At 36.8% G+C, this 22967-nt stretch overlaps 1 protein-coding gene across 3 annotated transcripts in view; it reads right to left on the bottom strand.

Moving 5' to 3' along the window:
- myh10 (myosin, heavy chain 10, non-muscle) overlaps window positions 1-22967 on the bottom strand; it is a 68148-nt gene that overhangs the window by 18028 nt on the left and 27153 nt on the right. For 2 of the 3 annotated variants that reach the window (XM_067459001.1, XM_067459002.1), the window contains exons 7-29: window positions 21771-21788; window positions 19242-19334; window positions 18591-18654; window positions 18077-18175; window positions 17719-17862; window positions 17233-17328; window positions 16311-16429; window positions 12874-13026; window positions 11405-11578; window positions 11021-11194; window positions 10342-10456; window positions 6000-6193; window positions 5756-5877; window positions 5586-5655; window positions 4063-4223; window positions 3823-3931; window positions 3513-3644; window positions 3116-3322; window positions 2835-2972; window positions 2618-2741; window positions 2361-2532; window positions 1614-1826; window positions 196-340 (exon numbers count right to left, since the gene is read on the bottom strand). In XM_067459001.1, coding sequence (XP_067315102.1) covers window positions 196-340; window positions 1614-1826; window positions 2361-2532; window positions 2618-2741; window positions 2835-2972; window positions 3116-3322; window positions 3513-3644; window positions 3823-3931; window positions 4063-4223; window positions 5586-5655; window positions 5756-5877; window positions 6000-6193; window positions 10342-10456; window positions 11021-11194; window positions 11405-11578; window positions 12874-13026; window positions 16311-16429; window positions 17233-17328; window positions 17719-17862; window positions 18077-18175; window positions 18591-18654; window positions 19242-19334; window positions 21771-21788 — 3036 coding nt within the window. The remainder of the gene's footprint in view (window positions 1-195; window positions 341-1613; window positions 1827-2360; window positions 2533-2617; window positions 2742-2834; window positions 2973-3115; window positions 3323-3512; window positions 3645-3822; window positions 3932-4062; window positions 4224-5585; window positions 5656-5755; window positions 5878-5999; window positions 6194-10341; window positions 10457-11020; window positions 11195-11404; window positions 11579-12873; window positions 13027-16310; window positions 16430-17232; window positions 17329-17718; window positions 17863-18076; window positions 18176-18590; window positions 18655-19241; window positions 19335-21770; window positions 21789-22967) is intronic. The other variant, XM_067459003.1, reaches the window with a different exon arrangement.

Raw genomic sequence — 22967 nt, 5'->3', positions numbered from 1 at the left:
TGTGAGAGAGAGCCAGATTTTTGCCTGACCTGTATCAACAGGAGATTGTACCACATTCAATCACTGAACGAGGAAATGAATTCCAAAACACATCATTCTTGACAGCAGACGTCTGGCAGGGTTCCAGCCAAGACATCAGGACTGAAATGGTTCCCTACAGTAATGAGTAATTTAGTCTTCATTTCTATGGCTTACTCTCTTGGCCTGTTCCAGCTGCTCAGAGATCTCCTCCAGAGCGGTGCCATGTCTCTGTCTCATCTCCTGGATCTGAGACTCATGGTTTTTCGTCTCATCATCAATGGCCTTCTTCAGCTCCGCCACCTCCTGCTCACGTTTGGTCCTTTATGAGCAAAGACACATTAGGGGATACCAATTAACTCAACCTGGCTATGGCTCTCCACTTACAATACCAAAAGGCAAAATTTTGAAGGGTCAACATTAGGCACACATGTATAATCATGCTTTTATTTAGCTATGAGATGAATGGGAAGCCCAAAACATTTTGATAAACTATTTGCGCCACACGCAACTTGAACCTGCAATGAGTCTGTAGCATCAATTCGAATCACTGCACCATGATTCCGAAGTAATAAATATTCAGATTATATCTGATGATACACGGTTGCCTGGATGCCAGCCCGAACTTAGACCCGGCCACAACATTTTAGGTCGGGCAGTTCGGTCTGGACTTGATCCAAAGAGGAGAAACTGTTCGGACCATTGAAATCATCAGGGCGGGCTTTAGACGATGACGGACAGATGATAAACATTAACGTGATCATGCAAATCCTAAACGGAGAGCTTGTTTATATCTGCATTCACCTTCACTATTTCTCTCAAAAATTATGATCATGTTGAGTAAGTACACTGTGTATCTTTAAAATCTTTAATTTTTTTACAACACCGACAAAGATCGTTTATAACCAGCGCACGTGCAGACAGGGTTGCCAAGTTTTTACAACAAAACCCACCAACTACTAGCCCTAAACAATAGCTTCTCGGGGGGTTCTCTGGAAAAAGAAAAGGTGTTTGGGGGGTCAAATGTGTGTTATTTTGTCAAGGTTGCTGCTAAAATTTGCACTCATGGGTCTATATATCACATAATAGTCGCTTCAACCCGCGGACATAGAAAACAACCCGCAGAAAAAAACACGGACTTGGCAAAACAGTGCAGTTGAGCTCTGTTGACATTTGACGACTAACGTAATGGGTCGCTTCGTTGCTCTGATTGGTTGTAGGTCTATCCGATTGAGGTCTTTCCTGGTTCGGTTGAAATACGCCCCATAATCACAGCCCAATGGAGCAGTTTCAGACTCATATTCTGACTAGATTTGAGTATACATACATGGGGCAACTTTCTGAGCAATGTTGCTGGGCAATGGTGCTGAAAGATGTTGCTTGGGCACTTTACCATTGAGAATGGACAACAAATTTCTATCTGGATATCCAAAAAGAAATGTGTTGCCCATTCTCAATGGGAAAATGCCCACAGCAACATTGCATGGCAAAATTGCTCAAAACGTTACCCCGTGTATCATAGGCGTAACATAGGAGCGCTAATATTAAAACCCTAATTTCATTATGTGGCCGATTGGATTTAGATCCTCTTGTACCTCAGCTCCTGCTGGGCGGCAGTGGTGTCGAGAGTGTCTTCCAGCTCAGTCTTCAGAGCCTCCAGTTCCTCACTCAGATCTCTCTTGAGTTTTTCAGCTTTGTTTCTGGCTGCTTTCTCAGACTCCAGATCCTCCTGCAGCTCAGCTATTTGGGCCTGCAGCTCCCGTACTTGCTTCAGGGCATTGTTTTTCTGAGCGACCTCCTCATCACCTCTGTGGAACAACAAACATAAGCAGAGAACGATGCATGCTTAATTTAAAGAGTTATAAAGTTTTGTTTACAAACTACTTCTGATTCTGAGTTTAAAATCTAAGCCAATTTTGCTACCGTACCTTTAAGACTATTTGTAAATGACCTCTTTTATGACTGGTATATTTCTTGACATGTGAAATTTTACTTATCACATAATGGGTGTTTGGAAACATTTCTCATTATGGAAAACATACCGTTTAGAAAGAATACGTACGTACGTACGTAAAGGACGTACAGATTCCAAACATTTGAACTATGAAATCATTTCAGGATTACACCATGTTAACAAACATGCAGTTCAAGAATAAATCATTCCATTACTAATACACCAATTTATTTGATTCCATCATGATTTAGCCAACAATAAGTTATTGTTTAGACATAGATTCTAGATGACAGCCAAACTATTTTGGATCAACTATTATATTTTATTTTGCTCATTAAAAATAACTTATTTTCCTCCATCTTATTCTGTGCTCCTTACTGATCTATACCTGGTCAGTATAGCCTGCAGCTCCTCTTCTTTTTTGGCCAGTTGGATCTTGAGTTCCTCAATTTGGGCCTGCAGCTCCGCTATCTGGTCTTGTAGGTCTGTGGTCTCGGCATCCAGCTTTCGTTTGGCTTTCTCAAGCTCTTGCCTTGTCTTCTCTTCTTTCTTTAGACGCTCTGATGGTCAAATGTGCAAACACAAAAATGTAAATCTCATTGTTTTACTTGAATAAAATTATCCATATTCATCCCTTGTCCTCACCTTCCAGGTCCACCATCATCATTTCTTGCTTGTTTTTTACTTTGCCAAGGTTCTTGGCCTTCTCTTCTTCCTCAGTCAGCTGAGAGGTCATCTCATTGACACGGTCCTCCAGGAGTTTTTTCTCCTAAAAAGGGAAGGAAGAAAGAGGTCAGTTCTTGTCTTCGCATCCATTTCGCCCTGGGCAACATTTTGTTTCAGAAATTTGACAATAACAGACCTTTAAGAATTTAGAGTTCTGGTCCTCCAACAGCAGAATATCTTCCTCCATCTTCTTTATCTTGGCTTCAGCAGTTACCTTCTCCAACTGAAGCTTCTGTCGGGCAGCCTCTTCTTCATCAAGCTGTTCTTCTAGGTCCTATAAGACATACACACACTTGTGGTTTATGGACAGCAATAGTGTTTACTATTAGCTATTACTTGCTGCAGAAGGTTTAGATACAGATTTACTATTATCAGTTTATAAGACCCAAGATTATATTTTCCCAATTATGTAGTCACCGTTATGTGCGACTGCATTTTCTTCTTCTCATTCTGCAAAGACTGGTTCCTCTCCTCTTCCTCCTCCACTCGGGACTCCAGGTCATGAAGTATCTCCTCTAGCTCTTGTTTTTTAGCCACCAAGCGAGCCCTCATCTCTTCAGCTTCAGCAAACAATTCTGTCTCAGCCTGTAGTTGCTCTGCCAAGATGTTTTTCTCCTCCAAGAGCTGAAACCAACATCACCAACATCAAGATCATGGACATTCCACTACATGGAGAACATGTTATAGTGATTTTAGAAAGCATGTGCTCACAGGTGTACATATATACCATCTATGTGATACTGACTTTGAATGTGACTCATTAAATCAGATATGTCCAAAAACAGAGCAGGTGAGTTGTAATGTATGTGCTAACCTGCGTGTGTTTCCTCTCCATTTCTACCAATTCGCTCTCCACTTTCACCTGCCTCTCCTTCACTTTAATGAGTTCCTCATCTTTGGCCTGCATTTCTTCCTCCTGACGGGTCACCTGGAGAAGAGGTTTCACCTGCAGACACAGTTGTAATGCATGTCTCAATTGAAAACGATTCACAATCATACTGAAAAATCAGTTGTTAAAGAGTCAATTTCTCTTGCAACCCCTTTTTACTCAGAAATGTACCAAAAAGCTAGTCAAATCATTCCAACAGTTATGTAAACAGCCTCTTTTAAAAACCGAGACCAACCTTGGTGAAGAGTCTCCACCACTGCCAGTGGCGTAGTTTCAGGTAGGCGGCACAGTTTCTCTGGAGGACTTTCAAAGCGCTTAGCTGCTGTTGTTTTTTAGCAAAGGCTCTGAGGAACAACCACAAAACAGCAGCAGTTCACTGACAAGGTCTCATAAGGATATTTTTCATATATTGTGATCTCATTTTACCACTGCCCCTAGGAGCAAATTTAGATCAGCCATTTGCATTTGGACTTACTTGCGAGCCAGGTATCCTCGACAGACAGACTGAAAGTAGATGATGATATCGGTTATTTTTAGGTCTCTCTCTTCCTCCAGGTGTGCCAAAACTCCAGTGCGGAAGAAGATCTTACTCTGACCGATCCGGTAGAGGTTTGGGTCTAACTCCAAGGCTCGGATCTACAGACGACAATATTAGTTGATATTTAGTATTTAGCAGATTCTGAATTCCAAATGCTAGTTTTTCAATACCGGAAAATCTTCCTGATTTTTAAAAAGCCCTTCCTGGGCTTTTTAAAAATGAAAGTCACAGAGAGCTACTCATGTTATACAATACTTAAAACTCTTAAATAATGCATCATAAATCTATTAACAACTATCCAAACTTTTTTACACCTGAAAGAGTGTAGTAGTTCCAGTAGTCGGTACCAATACCATAAAAATTGTCTGGTACTGTTTTTTTATTTTTTTTTATTTAACTATTTCAACAACAAAAAATTATTCAGTTTATTATTTATGTTGATAATTATTAAGTAAATATTACTTAAAAATGTAAAGGCTATGCTGTTTAAAAGTAAACATTGTTTATAAATAAAAATAAAGTGAAAAATAAGCAACAATCTAGGCATAATTATTATTATTAGTAGAGACATTATTATTACATAGAGAGATGTAGTTAAATCTACTGTAGGCTGCAACATTAGCCTAATATATTCTGTCAATGTCTTCACATTCTAAAAACCAAACTTTTATTTTGACGTGTTGATGTGAAGAGCTTTGAGTGTCTGTGTTCATGATATGACCATTTTCTCAAATGAAACGCTAAATTCTCATGAAGAGACAGTTTATGCGTCCCTATCCTCATATAAGGACATGGCAGCTCTACAAAAACAGCGAGTGTTGCGGTGTGTGTGTGTGTGTGTGTGTGTGTGTGTGTGTGTGTGTGTGTGTGTGTGTGTGTGTGTGTGTGTGTGTACGCGCCCTCGTATACGCGACCGTTATTCAATCAGAGACGTAGAATTTGCAGGAGTAATATTTCAATAGTATTTTGCAGTTTAATATTCATAGACACTAGTATTCGACTACAGTCTGGAGCCCTGGGCTTGGATTAACATGGAAGCGACTGAACACAGCTGCGGGTACTGAATAGTTTGTACTACAGAAATGGTATCAACGTGTTGGAGACCCCAGCTCTAATCTAATATGAAACAATTTTTTTAAATATATTTTCACTTTTAAATTCACACCAATGCAAGTGTGTTAAATAGCACACACCGAAAAATAATAAAAACATTTTTTTGATGCACTAGTAAGTGCCGCAATGGTGAGCTATTTTTAGAACAGTCCCGCAGGCGACTCATGTGGTCCTTGCGGGTGACCTGGTGCCCGCAGGCACCATGTTGATGACCCCTGGTTTAATGGTAGTGCATGTTTTCATTGAATACTTCATTATTTTGGGCTTTGTACCTCCATATGAAACTTGATGTTAAAAATGACTGGTCAATCTCATTTATCAGTAATGGGTGGTTTAAGAAAACTCACCATTCGGTCACAAGCCTGCTTGCCATCCATAAAACCTTTGGGTATTGCATTAGGGGTAAGGATCTCATATCTGATAGAAAAACAGATTTGAACATTATAATATTAGTGCTACAGCATCTGAAGATGTATGAAGAGTTTGTCAAATCTTTAATGAGACATCTGAAACGCACCTTTGTCTGAACTCCTGGAAGATGATACGGTTAGGGAATCCCTGCCTGCAGATCCGGATTCCTTCTAGAACTCCATTACACCTCAGCTGGTCTAGAACCAAATGGGGCTCCAGTTTGCCAGCCTAACAGAGAACAGAAATGACAATGAGGTGTATCGGCACATTAAATAAACTTGTGTCACTTTTTAATTTAAATTCAGCTAAAAGAAAATGTACTAACAAATGAAGGGACAAATGTCACTTACTCTTTTCTCATGATTGGGAATGATACAGCGGACAAAGTTAGGGTTGGTGTTCCTGAGTGTGGCCATGAGTTTTGTAAGAGACTCTTTATAGAGCTGACCCACAGTACGGAACATGCCCTTCTTGGTCTTATATGTAGCTCCAAATGCAGTCTCATTCATCCCTGCCACCTGGTCCAAACCAACAATACGATCCACTATCGTGAAGAGTGAGAGAAAAGAAAGATACCAAGCGGTTAGGTTGATATTAATAGTATTTAAAGAATAATTATAATTAAAGAAGAGTGACACAACACAGCACAGCCAAATCATGTGAAGATGGAAATCTAAAACTATAGCTCTAATTCAACAACTCCAAGCAGGTCAAAATACGCTGTGTATTTGAGCATTTTTTTTTTAAACAAAAAACTGTCCTTTGATTATTTTTTTCAGGCCATTAAATCATCATATCCCAAAAGAAAACAAAAAATAATTTCTGAAAGTAGTACAGTGTATTTTGACTCAATGCCACAAGTTCAGCCAATTCAAGAGCTAATGGCCCCTACTATGCTGGCAAGTCCAGTGCTAGGAAAATAAAGATATGAAATAGATGGAGATTGCCAAGGATAGGACTACATCTATAAACAAGCACAAGCTGCAAAAGAAATAAAATATGGAAGGGTGAATCTCAAAACCCAGATCATGTTTAAGACATATTTCACACCAATACCTAGCACTTCAGTGAGTCAGATGTTCATTCAGTAACTGGATTCAGTGAAATCAGACTACAACGATCACACTGCATGTATCTTTGAATGCAGCTCATATTTCCAAATCTAGTAAAATCTGATTCTTTTGGTGCGGAGATGTATTTTCTGCAATGGTATTGTAGATTTAGCAGTGCTTTAGTCTCTTATTTCATTTTTGATAAAAGGAAGATATAAAAATGGTCCTTAAAAGGTTTTAAACTTGTACATTTTCCATCACTGAAATGCAGAATAATTTCAATCGCTTTACTTTAAAAAAGTTTTTGTAAAGTAATATTTGCTGTACTGCCTAAAAGGTATGCCAATTACCAAAATACATTAAAAAGCAAAACATTGACGCATGACGGTAATTATAATTTTGATAGAAAATGTGCTTTGTGAGAAATAAGAAAGACATGTATATCAAGTTCTCTCTCACTGAATAACGTTACTAAAAATGTGAATAACTATGCTTAGCAATAAATAAGTTACCAATCAGAAAAAAATTATATTTCACAAATTTGTGTTTAATAACAGCGCCATAGGACAAAACACGTCAGTCAAACTTAACATGCTGGCCAAGTGCAGCTACTGTTGCTAGAACTACAATTCTAGGTCTTCAGCATTCCTAGAAATGTCATTCTTAAGAACTGCTTCCAAGCAATGTTCTGTTTTATAATTGGGCTCCTGACGTGGCTTCCTTTACCTCCATGGAGAATCTACTGAGCTGTCAGTGTTGACTGGCACAGGGCTGAGCGAGTCATTTGGATTCCAGTGAAACAAGACGTGTATTGTTCCACGTTCCATGTTGGAGACACTACAGAATTCCTCCACCCCTCACCCGAACTTCATCTCCCTCACACGGCCTATCAAATCGCCGTCTGACACTTAAAACAAACAAGTAGTCTGACCGTGAGGTGCAAGGGCATAACCACCATACCACACACACACACACACTGCACTGTCTGCTAAAAACTTTGTTTTGGGGGAATCTCATGAAAACCAGGTTCAGGTCATATTTAACTCCAAAATTAAAAGGAGTTTAAAAATATAACGTATAGCTTGTGCTATTTTTTGCATTGTGACAATTAAGCACATTAACCACCAAAACACTGTCGTTAATATGCATTCAGGATATGATAATTCTTGATGATTCTTTTCATTATAAAACAGTATTTCTATTTTAATGCATGTACTGTATCATGATTAAAATAATATTTAAAAAGCTCTATTATTTTATTCTAAAATTAGTTTGTAGAAAATCATTTAAAATTATAAATAAAAAAATAATGATGATTTTAATTTTTAAAAATTGTCAATGCAGTTGAAATCATAGCCTTGTAGGCAATTTGAGTTATGGCTCGTTGTCCTTTCCAGACCCTTCCCATTCCTACCTCAGTGATTCATGTCTATCCTTGCGCTGTAATAAATAATAATAATTGAATTGATTATTTAATAAGAACTTATTTTCTATAAGCAAAGTATAATTTGTTATTTCTATTTGATTGTTGGGTTGAAATATAACTCAAAGATGTACTTGAGTTTTGTGAGATTCACCTATTCTTCTGTCAAAATGGCTTCTTTCAAATCTGTCTGGGCTGAAAATACTACAGGTGTAATACTTATTTTAAAAGACATTAAACTAGAGGAAGAATATTTATGGTGTGTGTGAAGTGATCATAATTGCTGAAAGGCACTCAAGGAACAAGCAGGGCCCTAATCCTTGTAGCCAGCTCACCCAGAGAGTTACCCAGGTCACCTTCAAATGTTGTGTTGTGTCAGTAACTCTGCATTACTCAATATGCACATGCATTCATTTTTCATGCAATTTTCATTCATGGTCAGTTTGGGCATCCTAATGAATCAGCCAAGTCAAGCTTCCTTCCAAATGGATCCAGCTAACTCTAAAGTTAGCCAGCTAGAGGGACCAGGGCCCAGGTCTACAAGCCATGGGAGTGTTTGAAAGTACACAATGCGCTGGTAAGCAGAGACCTACAGCATCGTATACCTTCACCTGGCGATTCATGGAGACTAGAGACATCATAAAAAGACGCTCTTTGGATATTCTGAATCTCTATGGTCGAGAGACAGAGAAGGGGGCAAAGGGAGGGATAAACAAGAAAAAAAAAGCAAAATAAAAAAGTAGTAGAACACAGCTAGCACAAAGACATAAGTGGTAGTAAACACTGGTTAGTGCTACGCAACACAGGTGAGAACAAGCAACAGTAAGTACTTTTATTTTTAACTTTTTATTCTTGGCACACACACAATTTTTTTTACTTGTAACCACTTCAGCTCTGCGACCCACATTTGGGGTATGTCATAATTATTCAAAATTTGCTGCAAGCTGAAAGGTTAGTTCACCAAAAATGAAATTTATGTCATTAATGACTCACCCTAATGTCGTTCCACACCTGTAAGAACTCTGTTCATCTTTAGAACACAGTTTAAGATTTTATTTTATATTTAGTCCAAGAGCTTTTCTGTTCCTCAATGAAAGTGTATGCACACTATACTGTCCATGTCCAGAAAGGGAATAAAAACATCATCAAAGTAGTCGATATGTGACATCAGTTGGTTAATTAGAATCTCTTGAAGCATCGAAAATACATTTTGGTCCAAAAATAACAAAAACTACGACTTTATTCAGCATTGTCTTCTCTTCTGCTTTTGCTTTCAATCCTCAAATAAAGTTTCAAATGGTTATGAATCAGCGGATTGATTCATGATTCGGCCAATGTCACATGATTTCAGCAGTTTGACACGATCCGAATAGTGAATCAATCCGCTGATTAACAACCGTTTGAATCTTTATTTGAGGATTGAAAACAAACGCAGAAGAGAAGACAATGCTGAATAAAGATGTAGTTTTTGTGATTTTTGGACCAAAATGTATTTTCGATGCTTCAAGAGATTCTAATGAACTAACTGATGTCACATATGGACTACTTTGATGATGTTTTTATTCCCTTTCTGGACAAAAAGGAGCAGAAAAGCTCTCGGACTAAATATAAAATATTTTAAACTGTGTTCCAAAGATGAACGGAGGTCTTACGGGTGTGGAACGACATCAGGGTGAGTCATTATGACATAAATTTCATTTTTGGGTGAACTAACCCTTCAAGTCATTATTTACCACAGTATGATTAATTTGACATAATTTATATTATCAGGTTATTTTAATATAATATATCATGAAATGCAGTGAAAAATGCTTTCAGATTTAAACAACAGCATTTTTTTTTACTGCATTTCTTTATAAATTGTATTGGCGAATGCCAATATTATATACTCTGTATTTTTGCATTATTCCATATTTCTTCATTGCTCTCACCTGTATACATCTACATCTACTTTGGTATCAACAGTGTTGCAAAATCCTTTGTTCAACACATTCTCGCACACTGCCCAGCTCCAATATTGACCCCTTATAACTGAACTAATAGTTCCCTCCCACTTCATTTAAATATTGCGTCAAGCCACCAAAATCCACGACAAGCTCTTTTTACTAGACAGACAAGACATGAACTGAAGACTGAAAACGACAGTCTCTTTCTTCACAGACTGGGAGGGTAGAGCAATAAAAATGGCCATTTCATGTCGGGTGGAAAACCGCTTACCATCCTTCCACAGTTCAGCCACAAACTTATCCGTGGACTGGTGCAGGAGTGTGGCCACGTTGTCATTTAGAGGGTCCATGTTTTTCATTAACCACTCGTCTGCCTTATAATCAACCTGCAGGGTGAGGAAATAAACACTAAATTAACTCACTAAAACACTCAAGATGGGAATAATGGAATTAAGCCAGGATTCGTCGAATCTGGATTGTTTTATTTAAGGGGTTCAGCAGTTCAGCAGTTGTTGGCTGTTTGCATAGTGTTATGTAACTACTGAAAGTGATAAAGTATAAATCAACGCACTATATTACTTTTCTTAAAAAACAGGAAACAAAGCAAGCTCTAATTTTCTGGCATTTTACCCAAACGTAGCTCAAAGGGAGAGAAATATCAAAAAGTTCCTCATTTCATGCAGTGTCAAGTTTCTATGGCAAACAGCTCACTGATTTGAAACAGATGTGGCCTATGGTTACTTAGCACATACCACAGCTGGATGCTGCTACCCTTAAAAGACAGAAAGGCAACGTTTCACTGCAAGCCAGTATGACCTGACTAAATCCGATTACATAAGGTTATGATGCATTCTGTGTTGCATTTAAACACCAACAAGCCTAAACTATAAGAAACATAGAGGTAAATTCAACAGCGTAGTGTGTTGTCATAAATATGAACACAGACGTACCCTGCCAGCATAGTGAATGATGCAGAAATCGGCTTTGTCCTTTAGCTGCCGGGGTTTCTGGAACTTGCCATGAGTACCTTGCTCTTGCACCAGTTTGTCCACAAAGGTTTTATCAGTGGCTTTTGGGAACCAGCACTCCTCATCCAACAGAGCCAACACACCAGGAGGGTTTGCCTGGAAATGGCACCATACGACCGATCAAAACAATTATAGAAAAGCTGAAAGAAAACACTAAAAGTATTCTTTACTTTCACAGTGACTTCTACAAATTCTACAAATGCTTGGGTTAGAAAATATTTATACTAACCCAGAAAAAAAAAGTAAGGAAAACCACAACTATAATTTAAAATATATATATATAAAAGAGTTGATGTGGGAGCTCACCGGTCTCTCGATGAGGTCAATACATGGCTGCAGATCGAGGCCAAAGTCGATGAAGCTCCATTCGATGCCTTCACGTTGGTACTCCTCCTGCTCCAGGATGAACATGGTGTGGTTGAACAGCTGCTGAAGCTTCTCGTTGGTGTAGTTGATGCAAAGCTGCTCGAATGAGTTCAGCTGCCAAAAGATGGAGAGCAATAAAATATGATCCAATAGTTTTGTCCATAGCATTTCCCAGGGCATGCATAATTGATTCTTTAACCAGTATCTTTAATATCAGTATCATCAATATCAACATCACTTGCATACAACTGAATATCAACTGAATACTGCGGCTATGAGAGGGTATCCAATTACACTGTTTACTGTAAATCTTGTTATTGCTTCATAACTATGTAATAATGATATTATTCAACTTGGACATTGCTTTGGATAAGATGCGTCTGCTAACACCAAGATAGCAAAGAAATCCTCCAGCACAACTTGAAGGAAGAAATCTGAAATCTGTTTTATTTCCCAAATACATTTTTTCCCCCATTCTAATAAAAGAAACATGTCTAATTACCTGACATAATGGGTCCTATGAAATCTGATTTATTTTTTCCCCCACATTCTGTTTTACATTTTTATTTGTTTGTTTAAACTTCTCTACTAAATCTTCTTTAATACATAATAACTAATAATTTGAAAAACTTGAACACATTTAATTAAAAATATATTAAAATAGTGCCTATGAAATGTTTTTTTTTTCCTTTCTGAAATTCTGTGGTTCTGAGTCAATTAAAATGTTCTGTGTATATGATTTAATACACATTCTTAATACCAATGTATTATCAGAAATTGTGGTAATCAAATTAAAGCATAAAACATTAAACAATTAATTTAACATTAAAAAAAATAATGTTATTAAAAAAAACATTTCCATTAATACATCAATAAAAACATTAATAAATAAAAAAATAACCATTCACAAGAAAAAGGAGCAACATGGCAGAAAAATAATTGTGATATTCCTTAACAATAATACAACTGTTAAAAAATATATATTATTACTTTGAGAATTGCACTCAATTGCACTATAGTAATACATATCTGTCACAATGTCTAAGTTAAACAGAACTTTTTGAAGGGTTGTTGTATTTTGAAGGGTTGTTGTGAAACAACCCCCTAAGAACCTATACCATTCTTTATTCCCTCAATATAAATCATATCATCATCCTATGTTGTTTTTAAATAGAGATGAAACAAAACTAACTGAATCTGTGGTAAACTACCATATATGAAAATCAAATTTGGTCCCAAGTTATATGCTTTTTTAAATTAAAACTGTCATTATTTTCAAATTCTTGCAATGCTTGGAATTTTATAAAACATGTTATCGTATGACTTCTGCTTTGTTGTAGCACAGTGACTATTAATATCTATGATTTAACATAAAAGACAGATGATCACTAAATCAGAGAAAGCCACACCTGGAATATCTCAAAGCCAGCAATGTCCAGGATTCCAATAAAGGAAGCTCCTTGGCGCTTTGTTCTGTCAAGAGCTTTATTAATGCGGTGAACAAGCCAACGGAATAACCTTTCATATGTGGCCTTGGCCAGGGCTTCCACTGCAAAGTCAGCCTGGTCAGAGGAACAGAGACAGGATCAGTCAAGGTAAAACAGATTAAATGTGTTACATTTACAAACATATGCATTATGACATTTTTTTTTTTTTTACTTAAAAAAAAGAAAAGAAGCAAAGAAGAAAGGACCCTATAGTGAAAGTTTTTGAGAATTCACAAATTCCCGCATTTTAGGGATTTAAATTGATCAACTCTGAAACACCTTAAAGAGTTAAGAGATTGAATATTACTGCGTGAAAGTTCTGTGTCACTAGAAATTATATTTGCATAATGCCCATCTAGGTTGAACGTCATCTGCTAACAACTTGACCGGCCCTCATTTTACTGACGACTGCTTCTCAAATCAAGGATTCAACACAGAATTCACAAAATTTGTGCTCTGGAAATATGAGTCAGTGCCAAGTTTATTTGGACCAGCTTCCTCCTCAATCACAACCTGTAAGTATTATTAATTATTAATGTATATATATTTTCTACCAGGTGTTGTGTAATTGTGCATTGTGTAACTTTCCGTCTTTACGGTCTTACTGAAATACTTCTGCAAATCAATAATACAGTTCACGCATGTGCACTGCAAAAAATTTGAAATATATGCATGGGTTTGTTGACGTACATGCTCTGTTAATGCTGATGGTGAAGAAATACAGCTGCAACATCTCAAATATATCTCAAAATGAGTCACTGAGAAACGTCCTGCTTAAGTCTTCCTTGTGATGGAGGTTTGGGTTGAATAACTATTTCTTCCAATGTTTCAGTGATATGTTCAGATCGATGCCATCATTACTGTCTTTATAGCGTGTACAATCACTGAGCTTTAGGAAGCCTCCGGACAAAGCTTAAGTTATGATAATGGCTTTTTGTTTCCGACATGCGCTGTACATGGTAGACCAATCACAACTGACTCGGCCATCTGGCCGATTAGAGTCTTTGAGAAGCACTGAAAAATGTGATGATGTACAATGTATATTATGAGAACATGATAGTGTTTTTTTTTATTGTTGATGCATTTAAACCTGTTGTAGGAGACCTCCAAAACAAAAACAGTATAAAATATCATAATAGGCGCAATTTAAACCGTTATGATGACATTTTAACGACAAAAGACTATTAGTCTATTGTTGTAAATGGACAGAGGTGAAAAGGAAATGTGACATACAAAAGTACTGGTTTACAATCAGGCCTGAGAGGAGCAGAGGTAAAACACTAATGAAAACCAGGGATGCAGTGATATGAACATTTTGGCCGAACCCCAAAATTCTTTATATTTGAAAGCTGATAACTGATATATTACAAAATCAAAAATTTCTCTATTAAAAGCCATGTCCCAAGCACACAATTATAATGTTCATGTTATAATTTTATGTAGCCTATACGACAGACTATTTTTCTTTTTGAAGTGATTTTAAATCATATTTCAAGCAATTCAAAATCATTATGGCAAACAACTATTACAATAACAGATAATTATTTACATTTTAAAGCTGTTAACAGATATATTAGTTGATAACTCAAAACACAAAAAAAACATTCAAAACCATCATGGCATCGAACAGTGTGCATCTAACGTGTTTTAGGCTGAAGGAAATAATCCATTATTTATTTATCGGTTTTAAAGGTGCTCTAGAATGAAAAATTTAATTAACCTTGCCATGGTGAAATAATAAGAGTTCAGTACATGGTCATCACATACTGTGAGTCTCAAACATCATTGCCTCCTACTTATGTAAATCTCGTGAATCCATAATGCAATGGAAAAAAAGTGCTTCTCAACATAACGCCAACCGTGACGCAAGCGTTGGGGATCATTTATATGCACGCCCCCAACATTTGCATCTGTCCAAACATGTTCATTGTCAGGCGGAAATGGAGCGAATCATCAGATTAACAAGCTGCTCGCACGGACACACTTCATGTTCCAGGCTGTTCAGGAGACCTGAGGACTTTTCTACCCTTCCCACAGATAAAAAAGGTCAACAGTCACGGTTGATGTTCATATTTCGATACCACAACAATTTAATTCAAGATCGTTCGTTTGTTCGACCCATTTCAAGCAAGCTTCGCTCAGTGTCTTAAACTGAAGAAAGTGGCAACTGTATTCCTGCAAGCAGTAAGTAGCGATTTATCCACTTATTGACTGTTTAAACAATTTCTGATTCAATTGAAAGTTTCTTAGAGAGACAGCATTGTCTAGATAACGCAAGATGCTTACAGTAACAATAGGAAACACCAAGTACCATACAAAACTGAATAAGCTAGTGTGTCTAATGACAAAGGTTAATATTATTTTGTATTACAAAATACAACCATAGATACTTTGCTTACAGATCGTTTACTTGATCTTTCTAGCAAACGTCACCTTTTCCACCATATAAGTTAAAACGATAGTCATTTGACAAGGCTATTCATTTTGCAAAAATATAAGTTTTTTTTGTTCATTTTTGAGAAATGAAGTATGGTGTTTCTTATGATGTTTTTGCCTATTTGTATTTCAGACTAGGCTACACCACAGTCACTGCGTAACGTTAGCCTACATTGTGACTAACGTTATATAAACATGCAATATCCTAATAATGTTTTCAGATTGTCCATGCGCGAGAGAGAGAGAGCTCGCGTGCATATGGTTGCCAGATTGGATATGTTTATGTAAAAACCGGAGTGTATACGTGTTTCTTTTCACAGAAAAGCTCTGTTTGGGGGATTTATTTACTGAAATCTGGCAACCGCACGAACGCAAGCTCTTTCTGGCGTGCGAATGATCTGAAAACACCAAATAAACATTAAGCTGCATTTTATCAATCTCCATTTGAGATGTTTTGCTTAGTGTCTTCATTTAGTCGGTCTTGTTCTGTCAGAGCGGAGGACTCACGAGCTGAACAGCTGAACTGCTGTGAGCTGCTAAATAAGCCAATCAGAGCAGAGCTCAACATTAATATTCATGACTCTTCCAAATAAGGCAAAAACAGAGCATTACATCCTAGGAACAATTTTTAGGGTTGTAAATGGACCTGTAAAACTGTATCTGGACATTTTTTCCCTTAAATAAGCCTCATACCCTCTATGTAGATATCAGAGAACAATTTAACATATTGTTTCAAATCATTCTAGGGCACCTTTAATATATTGGCTAAATTTTCTTATCGAGCAGATAACAATAACTTTACAAATGAACACACATCGGCCAATACCGATAAGGTGGCTGATATATCATGCATCCCTAATGAAAATGTTTCATAGATGGGAGGAAGGGTGCTCAGACAGGTGGAGATCTGAATAATTCATTACCTGTTCTTTAGTTTGGGCTTTATGAACATAGTCTCTGCCCACTTTGATTCTAGGAGACAGGATGGCACGTGTGAACTCCAAGACATTCATGCCGAGCAGGTGACAAAGTTTTTGAGCAGCTGAGAAACAGAAAAAATGCATCTGTAATACAAATGGACCAAAAATGGTGGCATTCTTTTTCGACTTATAGGATTTCAGGAGCATCCCTTATGCACTTAAATGGCAGTGCGAGTTATTATGGGACATATTTGTTCATGTGTATAAGAGGTATTTGAAATAAGTTAGGTCGTTATTGCAATTTACTGACTTCTAAAGCCTTATAGCCTGTTTAGCAGCCAAACAAACCCCAAGAGTTCCCCCTTTGGACCACCAGCAGGACTATAACTTTTCAGCTTCATGTCAGGAATGAAACAACTTGGTGGCTTGAACAGATGAAAGCTTCAATATCTTACCATTAACGGTGATGATAAAAACAAATTAAATCAAAATGCCAGCTGAAAAAGCTTGCTGGAATGCATTATGATAGTAAAACAGTCGCTTTTGGGGCTCTTGCGTAAACACATTTGATTTAACACAACTTAGCACAACTATTCTGGTATTTTCTTTTAATATGAAATGTATCCAAAAACCATTCAAGCTGTCATCGCAGGAGCCCAAAAGAAGTCCAACGGGTAATTTGTCAAAACAGTGCAGTGAAGAACTGCACAAAACCATCTGGTGCAGGGGTTTAGACCAAAGGGTAGTCTGGATACCGAAAACAATTTAATGCAAATTCACTGCCAAAAGATTTCCAGAGTTATTGAGGCACATAATACATTAGACTTTCCATTACTGAAAAAAATAAACATTAACTCTGTGCTGAAATAAGGCATTATGCATATTTTAAACCTGAAAAATACCCAGATGGGTGAGTATGAGGTACCTGTGTTTTCTGGCATGGAGGCCTGATCGGTGTTTCTCTCCTTCTTGAACACAATGTTACCAAACTGCAGGACAGCAGATACCACCTTGAACATTGCTGCAGTGACATAAAAAGGACAAGACAGTCTGTATTATATGTGGGTAGTAGACAAATATTTTTAGAAAGTTGATGCTCTGTGGCAAGAAGATACTCCATCCAAAACTATTTTAACCTGCATTTAACTGATTCTTGTACACTTATTATTAGGGCTCTCAATCGATTAAAACTGGAAGCTGCACAGGTTTATTTATGCAGCAATTTTATTAAAAATTAAATGTTTAATATGTTAGGCAAAATAGTTTTTTTTTTTTTAAGTGAAGAAATATAACTTTTTCCCTGAAGCTCCTTACAAGGAAATGGCAACATAATGATTTACTAGTAAACATATATAAAACCAGCAGTAAATAGACAATGTGGTAGAGGTGTTATTGTTTCATACATGCTTACATAAGATTTCTTCATGGGAGAAGCTCATAATATACATGGCTTCCATGGTCTCTTGAAAGTTGTCCTTGTCCTGTTGGCCAGGAATGGTAATGTTACCGTTGGAGAGAAAGCGGTAGTTATTGAAGCCCTCCAGGAGTAGATCAGCTGCCAGAAGAAAAAGAGCAACCACACTGAACCAAACTCTCCACAATCCGTCAGATATCTTCACACATTCAAAATACGTAAAGCCTGCTTCATTACACAGGAAACAAGCATGTCCATGTTGAGCACACACTTAAGAACAAGGATCTCATTATATCATTAACATCTTACAAAAAAATTATTAAAAAGTTCAAACTATGTAACAAGAAGTACTCACATCTTAGATGTTCCCCAGCACCAGCCAAAAGCTGATAGAAGACATGGAAGGTACGTTCATCTTTGGCTTGGCGGATGGCCCTGGACTTTTCAAGAAGATCTTGAGACTGAGTTAAGGGTAAGTGTAAAGCCTACTTTACAGCTCATTGTTCACTGTGTCAAATCATTGACATCATGATGTGCTACTATACAGCTTTTTTATAGCACATTTAAATGCAATAAAACATGGAAATGCATCATAATGGGTTTGCTTTGAATTTTATATGTGAAATATCTACATGAAGCTAGCTTATGATGTGGCTTCTCTCTGGCATTATAACAGAAGCTATAGTTACAGTTTAAAATCGTTTCACTATTTTAAATACATATAGAAATAATTTGCATACCTTTATTTCTGCTGATATTAAAATCACACAGAAATGTACCAATATCAATTTTAATGAAGGCTTGCCTGGACTTTACAGCTGTCTGCACCACTACTCAAATGTAACTCAACAGTTATCAGATCAAGATACAGGTTTCAATGTTGGCCCCCACAATGTAACCGGTTACATCAAAGTTGATGCGGATGAATTTGCCCTGTGAAAAAACAAATATTTAAGACATGTATTTTTTTTATGATGTGTTATAGTGGTCATGCTTTATAAACCATACCATTGTGTCATAACTATCCTTATATTTTAGGGGCCTAATCAACATTAAGAATCCATTTGAACAGATTATAGTCTCTTTTATTGTATGAACAGAGGGGCTTGTGAAAACGTGGTATGGCATGTAGCAAATAGCTCTACTTAAAAGGAAACGGTACTCAAAGCATGCTTAGGATGCTTATTTGCAGCAAATGCCCCCAAAATTATTACCTAAAGGAAGACCCGAAGAATCTAATTCCTCTGCGGCGTTTGATTTGTTTGTATGCTTAAAAGCTTTCTGCTGACTTTAACGCATGCAAGTGAAAACTCAATCAGCTGGCCAGAGTAGCAGACGCAAAACAGACACCTAGCTCTTTTTAGAGTGCTGAATGTGGATTTTGCCGTCTCAAAAAACGTAATTAATATCATTGCCAAAATGTAACAAGAATGTAACAAAACATTGTGGCAATGTTTCAAATAATGCAGCAACAAACACAATGATGAAATTAACAGAGCAGTCATAATAGATAAACTTACAAAGCGTGAAGAGTTGTCATTTTTCACTGTCTTGGCATTCCCAAATGATTCCAGAATAGGGTTTGCCTGCAGGAGTTGACGCTCTAACTCTCCCTGTAATGCAACAAATCACAGATTAGAAAACACTAAATATTAAGATACACAATTACATGAAGTTTCATACAAGAACAGATGCAACTGAGGTTCAAAGGTGGTATTTAACTGAAATAAGAGCAAAAAAATAATGAGTGTAAAAGTGGTTCAGTAAATCTTGACAAGAAACCCAGTGAATATTTGCTATTTAACACCGACAGAGTGAAAGCCTCAGAAAACATTTCTTGTACATGTTGATCTTAACAGCACACTGCAGACCATCCTGAGTTAGTTTGTATAAGCAGTAAGGTTTAATCCAACTATCACAGATCTTATATCAGGATATATGTATATGTACAATAATGATATATAGTTATTTTTGCTTTAAATAAGGTTATGAGATCCAAAAATGTTATACCTTTGAAAATTCATAATTTTTATTATAATTTAAAAAAAACTAATACTAGCCTAAAAAAACCTCTCAAGCTTATTGAAGACAAGTAAACAGTGATAAAGAAAGAGCAAAGAAATCAAACTACAATAGAACCGACACAAATGAAATAGACCTACCTGAAAAAATTCAAGCACTAGAAAATAAGATGTACTAATCCTACATAAATTTATATCAAATGTATGAAAAATACATTGTCTTTACTGTGTAAATTAAATATACATTTAATTATTATTAAAGTTACAAAGGTGATTCAGTCAAGAGCAGTGGGAGATTCTCTTTTTGATGACGTTGGATAGCATCAATAAAGACAACAGGTGAATTTGGATGCTGTCACTTTAATACCGACTCTACAGATCCATTATACTTTTGCATTTTCTCTCTTAACAGTTTAGTTTGCTTAAGACATAAATTAATGTTTACTTTAAGCCCAATTAGGCATCAAAAAGCACTTTTGCTGCTTATTGCGCTTCAATTGTTTAAAACAATCTGTTTTAAAACAGCAATGCTTAAAAACACATGCAAATGATAAGCTTTCGTGACAGCAACAATGAGTGTAACTGCAATAGAGAGTACAGTCCAAAATCTCTACCGGTTGACAAATTTCTACAGGTTAATCGTGCCTGCCGCCAGTATATTGTCTACCCCTAAATCAGTTTATTAATTATTTTAAACATCCCCCTTTTAAAACAAGTAAGTTTGAGGGAGACGAATACTTCCAAAATCAAATGTTCTATATCATCAGTATCACAAATTTCATCCATTTACTGCAATTTTTGTACAGTATTTTGTTGAGATTGTATCACAGCAATGCCATTTCTCTTCATTTGACCCTCAAACCAGAAGCAGATCTTCTACATGGAGTAAAAATACACTAACCTACAAACCTAATTAAAGCCTGGGTTGCATTGAGAAGGTTTTTGTGCAAATTCTCACTGGCTGCCTGAAATACAGGCACTGAGGGGTTGGACAGGAAACTCCTCAAATTAGCAACGACAGACGCCCAAAGCCCCAGTGCGCCACATCACAGCTCCCCAGCAACAAATCTGGGACATCCAGCCCCTTGTACCCCCTAGCCACCCTCTGTGTCTGTCCATGTTCATCTGATAGGAAGTTTGGACAGGTGTCCCATTGTTCTTGCTGTTGTCATGAGACAGGAACACATCACGGCACAAATGAGAGCGAATGACCACTGTGATTTTACGCATTGTTTCCACTACGCAACCCAAACCAACAGAGTAGTGGAAACAGTCCAAGGAATTTTGTGGCTTAAAGTTTTAGAAGTTTTAAAATGTAATATAAAGGGACTGAAATAGACAACAAGATGAATCCAATTTTCTGTTTAACAATCGCTGAATTGTTTTAACAAATCTGGGTGTATCTGAGGGCACAAGTCAGCAAATTAAGTCAGAACAAGGAAAGTTTTAAAAAGCATTAGTAATGAAGCTTTATAAGAACAGTACGAGGTTTCACCCTCATCTAAATAGGAGGTATATGAACCATTAATATGACTAAATTGCATTAGCAATGATAACTTATAGAAAATGAAGGTCTGATAAAATTACATGAGTCAAATTCACTTCCATCGTTATGGAAAATATTCCAATAACTATTGGCATTTAAGCTCTTTGTAAATGGACATTCCAGAACCTTCCAACTGTACGGATGGAGCAGGGCAGCGGGATTTGAGAAAGGGGAATTCAGCACAGAGACCACGGCACCATAATGCAGTATTTTCACACGCAACAGTGTAAAGTTTTACAGACATATAAATTACTTGACATCACCCCAAAAGTATAGTAAATGGGATCCACAGAGAACAAAAGAATAATTATGAAAGCAGATGTTATACAACAAAATAAAGTCATTAGTAACTAAAAACAAATAAATAAAACAAAAGATGAGTAAAATGTACAAAAATTAGGATTTCTTGTGCCCATCAAAGAAGTGATGTAATATATAAGAAAGAAAACAGGGGGGGAAACAAGGGACTACAATCTACTCACATAAAACAGGATTCTGTTCTGTAAATAAATCATTATAATGGAAACAGGTATTAATGTCACAGAGGGAAACACACACAAGCACATGACAGACAGAACACACTCAGCAAGGGGTGATTTAAAAGAGTTGTGAATAGATCTGAAGGATGCATTATCTGTTTATGATCAAGCCCTTTGCCGGTTTAAAATGTTGCTGGTCTAAATAACAGAACTGACCTATATGTGTGGTGCAAAAAAATCTTGGTTCTTTAAACATGCAAGGATCTGTAACACTCATTCTTATGCCAGGTTCAGACTACACAATATCAGGCCGATTTTGGCACAAACCATTTGAAATAGGGTGTTGTGGAGATTCGTAAAACGATAATGGGTGTCGTGACGGAAGAATCAATCGTTTTATCTGGTATAGTTTGTCATGATACACGACGTCCAGACAAAAAGACTAGCATGTTTCAAATATGGAGAAACAAAAGGGAAACGATGGTATTGGTGCAACATTTTAGCCAGAAATAAATTATAAATGTTAGTTGGATAGATTGTGTTCATTATCTGTCTAACAATATATGTTTATGCTGAAATAATGTTTTGTTTTTAAAAACATATATTATAAGTTTTAAACATTTCCTATGTTTAAGGGAACATATTCAGCCAGCATCAATGCACTGTGTTTTGCAGAGCATTGTGGGATTTTTTTTAAAGGAGCAAATGTTTCAGTGCACTGGAAGGATTCTGCGATTGAAACAGCCTTTAAAATGGCCGACTACCTGATCAGTGCCCTGACTACTAAACTAAGAAGCTGATTGAGACGCACCAATTGTTTGTTTACACTCTTGTTTCCGGAAGTCAGTTGCAAGTTCCGCCTTCTCGATGGCGTCATGCACATCATCGATGGCAAGCGATAATTGATTGGGAAGCAAAGCGTAGTCTGACATGTTTCTTTGTCCATGGCACTATAAGATTATAGGAGTCAAAAACCGCATTCGTAACAGTAAAAAAAAAAAATTGTAGTCTGAACCTTTCATTGGAAATTAAGTCATTACTTCCAGACTACATTGAAGATGATATTCCAATAAAATGACAGGTTTTCACATCATCCCAGCTTAAATATATTGTGATTCCCCAAGTCATCCAGGCATCTATTACCTATTATCTCTAATATTTTTTATCCATCACTAAACATGGTGAAAATTTAGGTGAAAA

Source organism: Pseudorasbora parva, chromosome 12 (assembly GCF_024679245.1).
Source record: "Pseudorasbora parva isolate DD20220531a chromosome 12, ASM2467924v1, whole genome shotgun sequence".
Taxonomy (NCBI): domain Eukaryota; kingdom Metazoa; phylum Chordata; class Actinopteri; order Cypriniformes; family Gobionidae; genus Pseudorasbora; species Pseudorasbora parva.
Note: the sequence above shows the minus strand (reverse complement) of the source record. Positions and strands in the feature narration are given on the sequence as shown.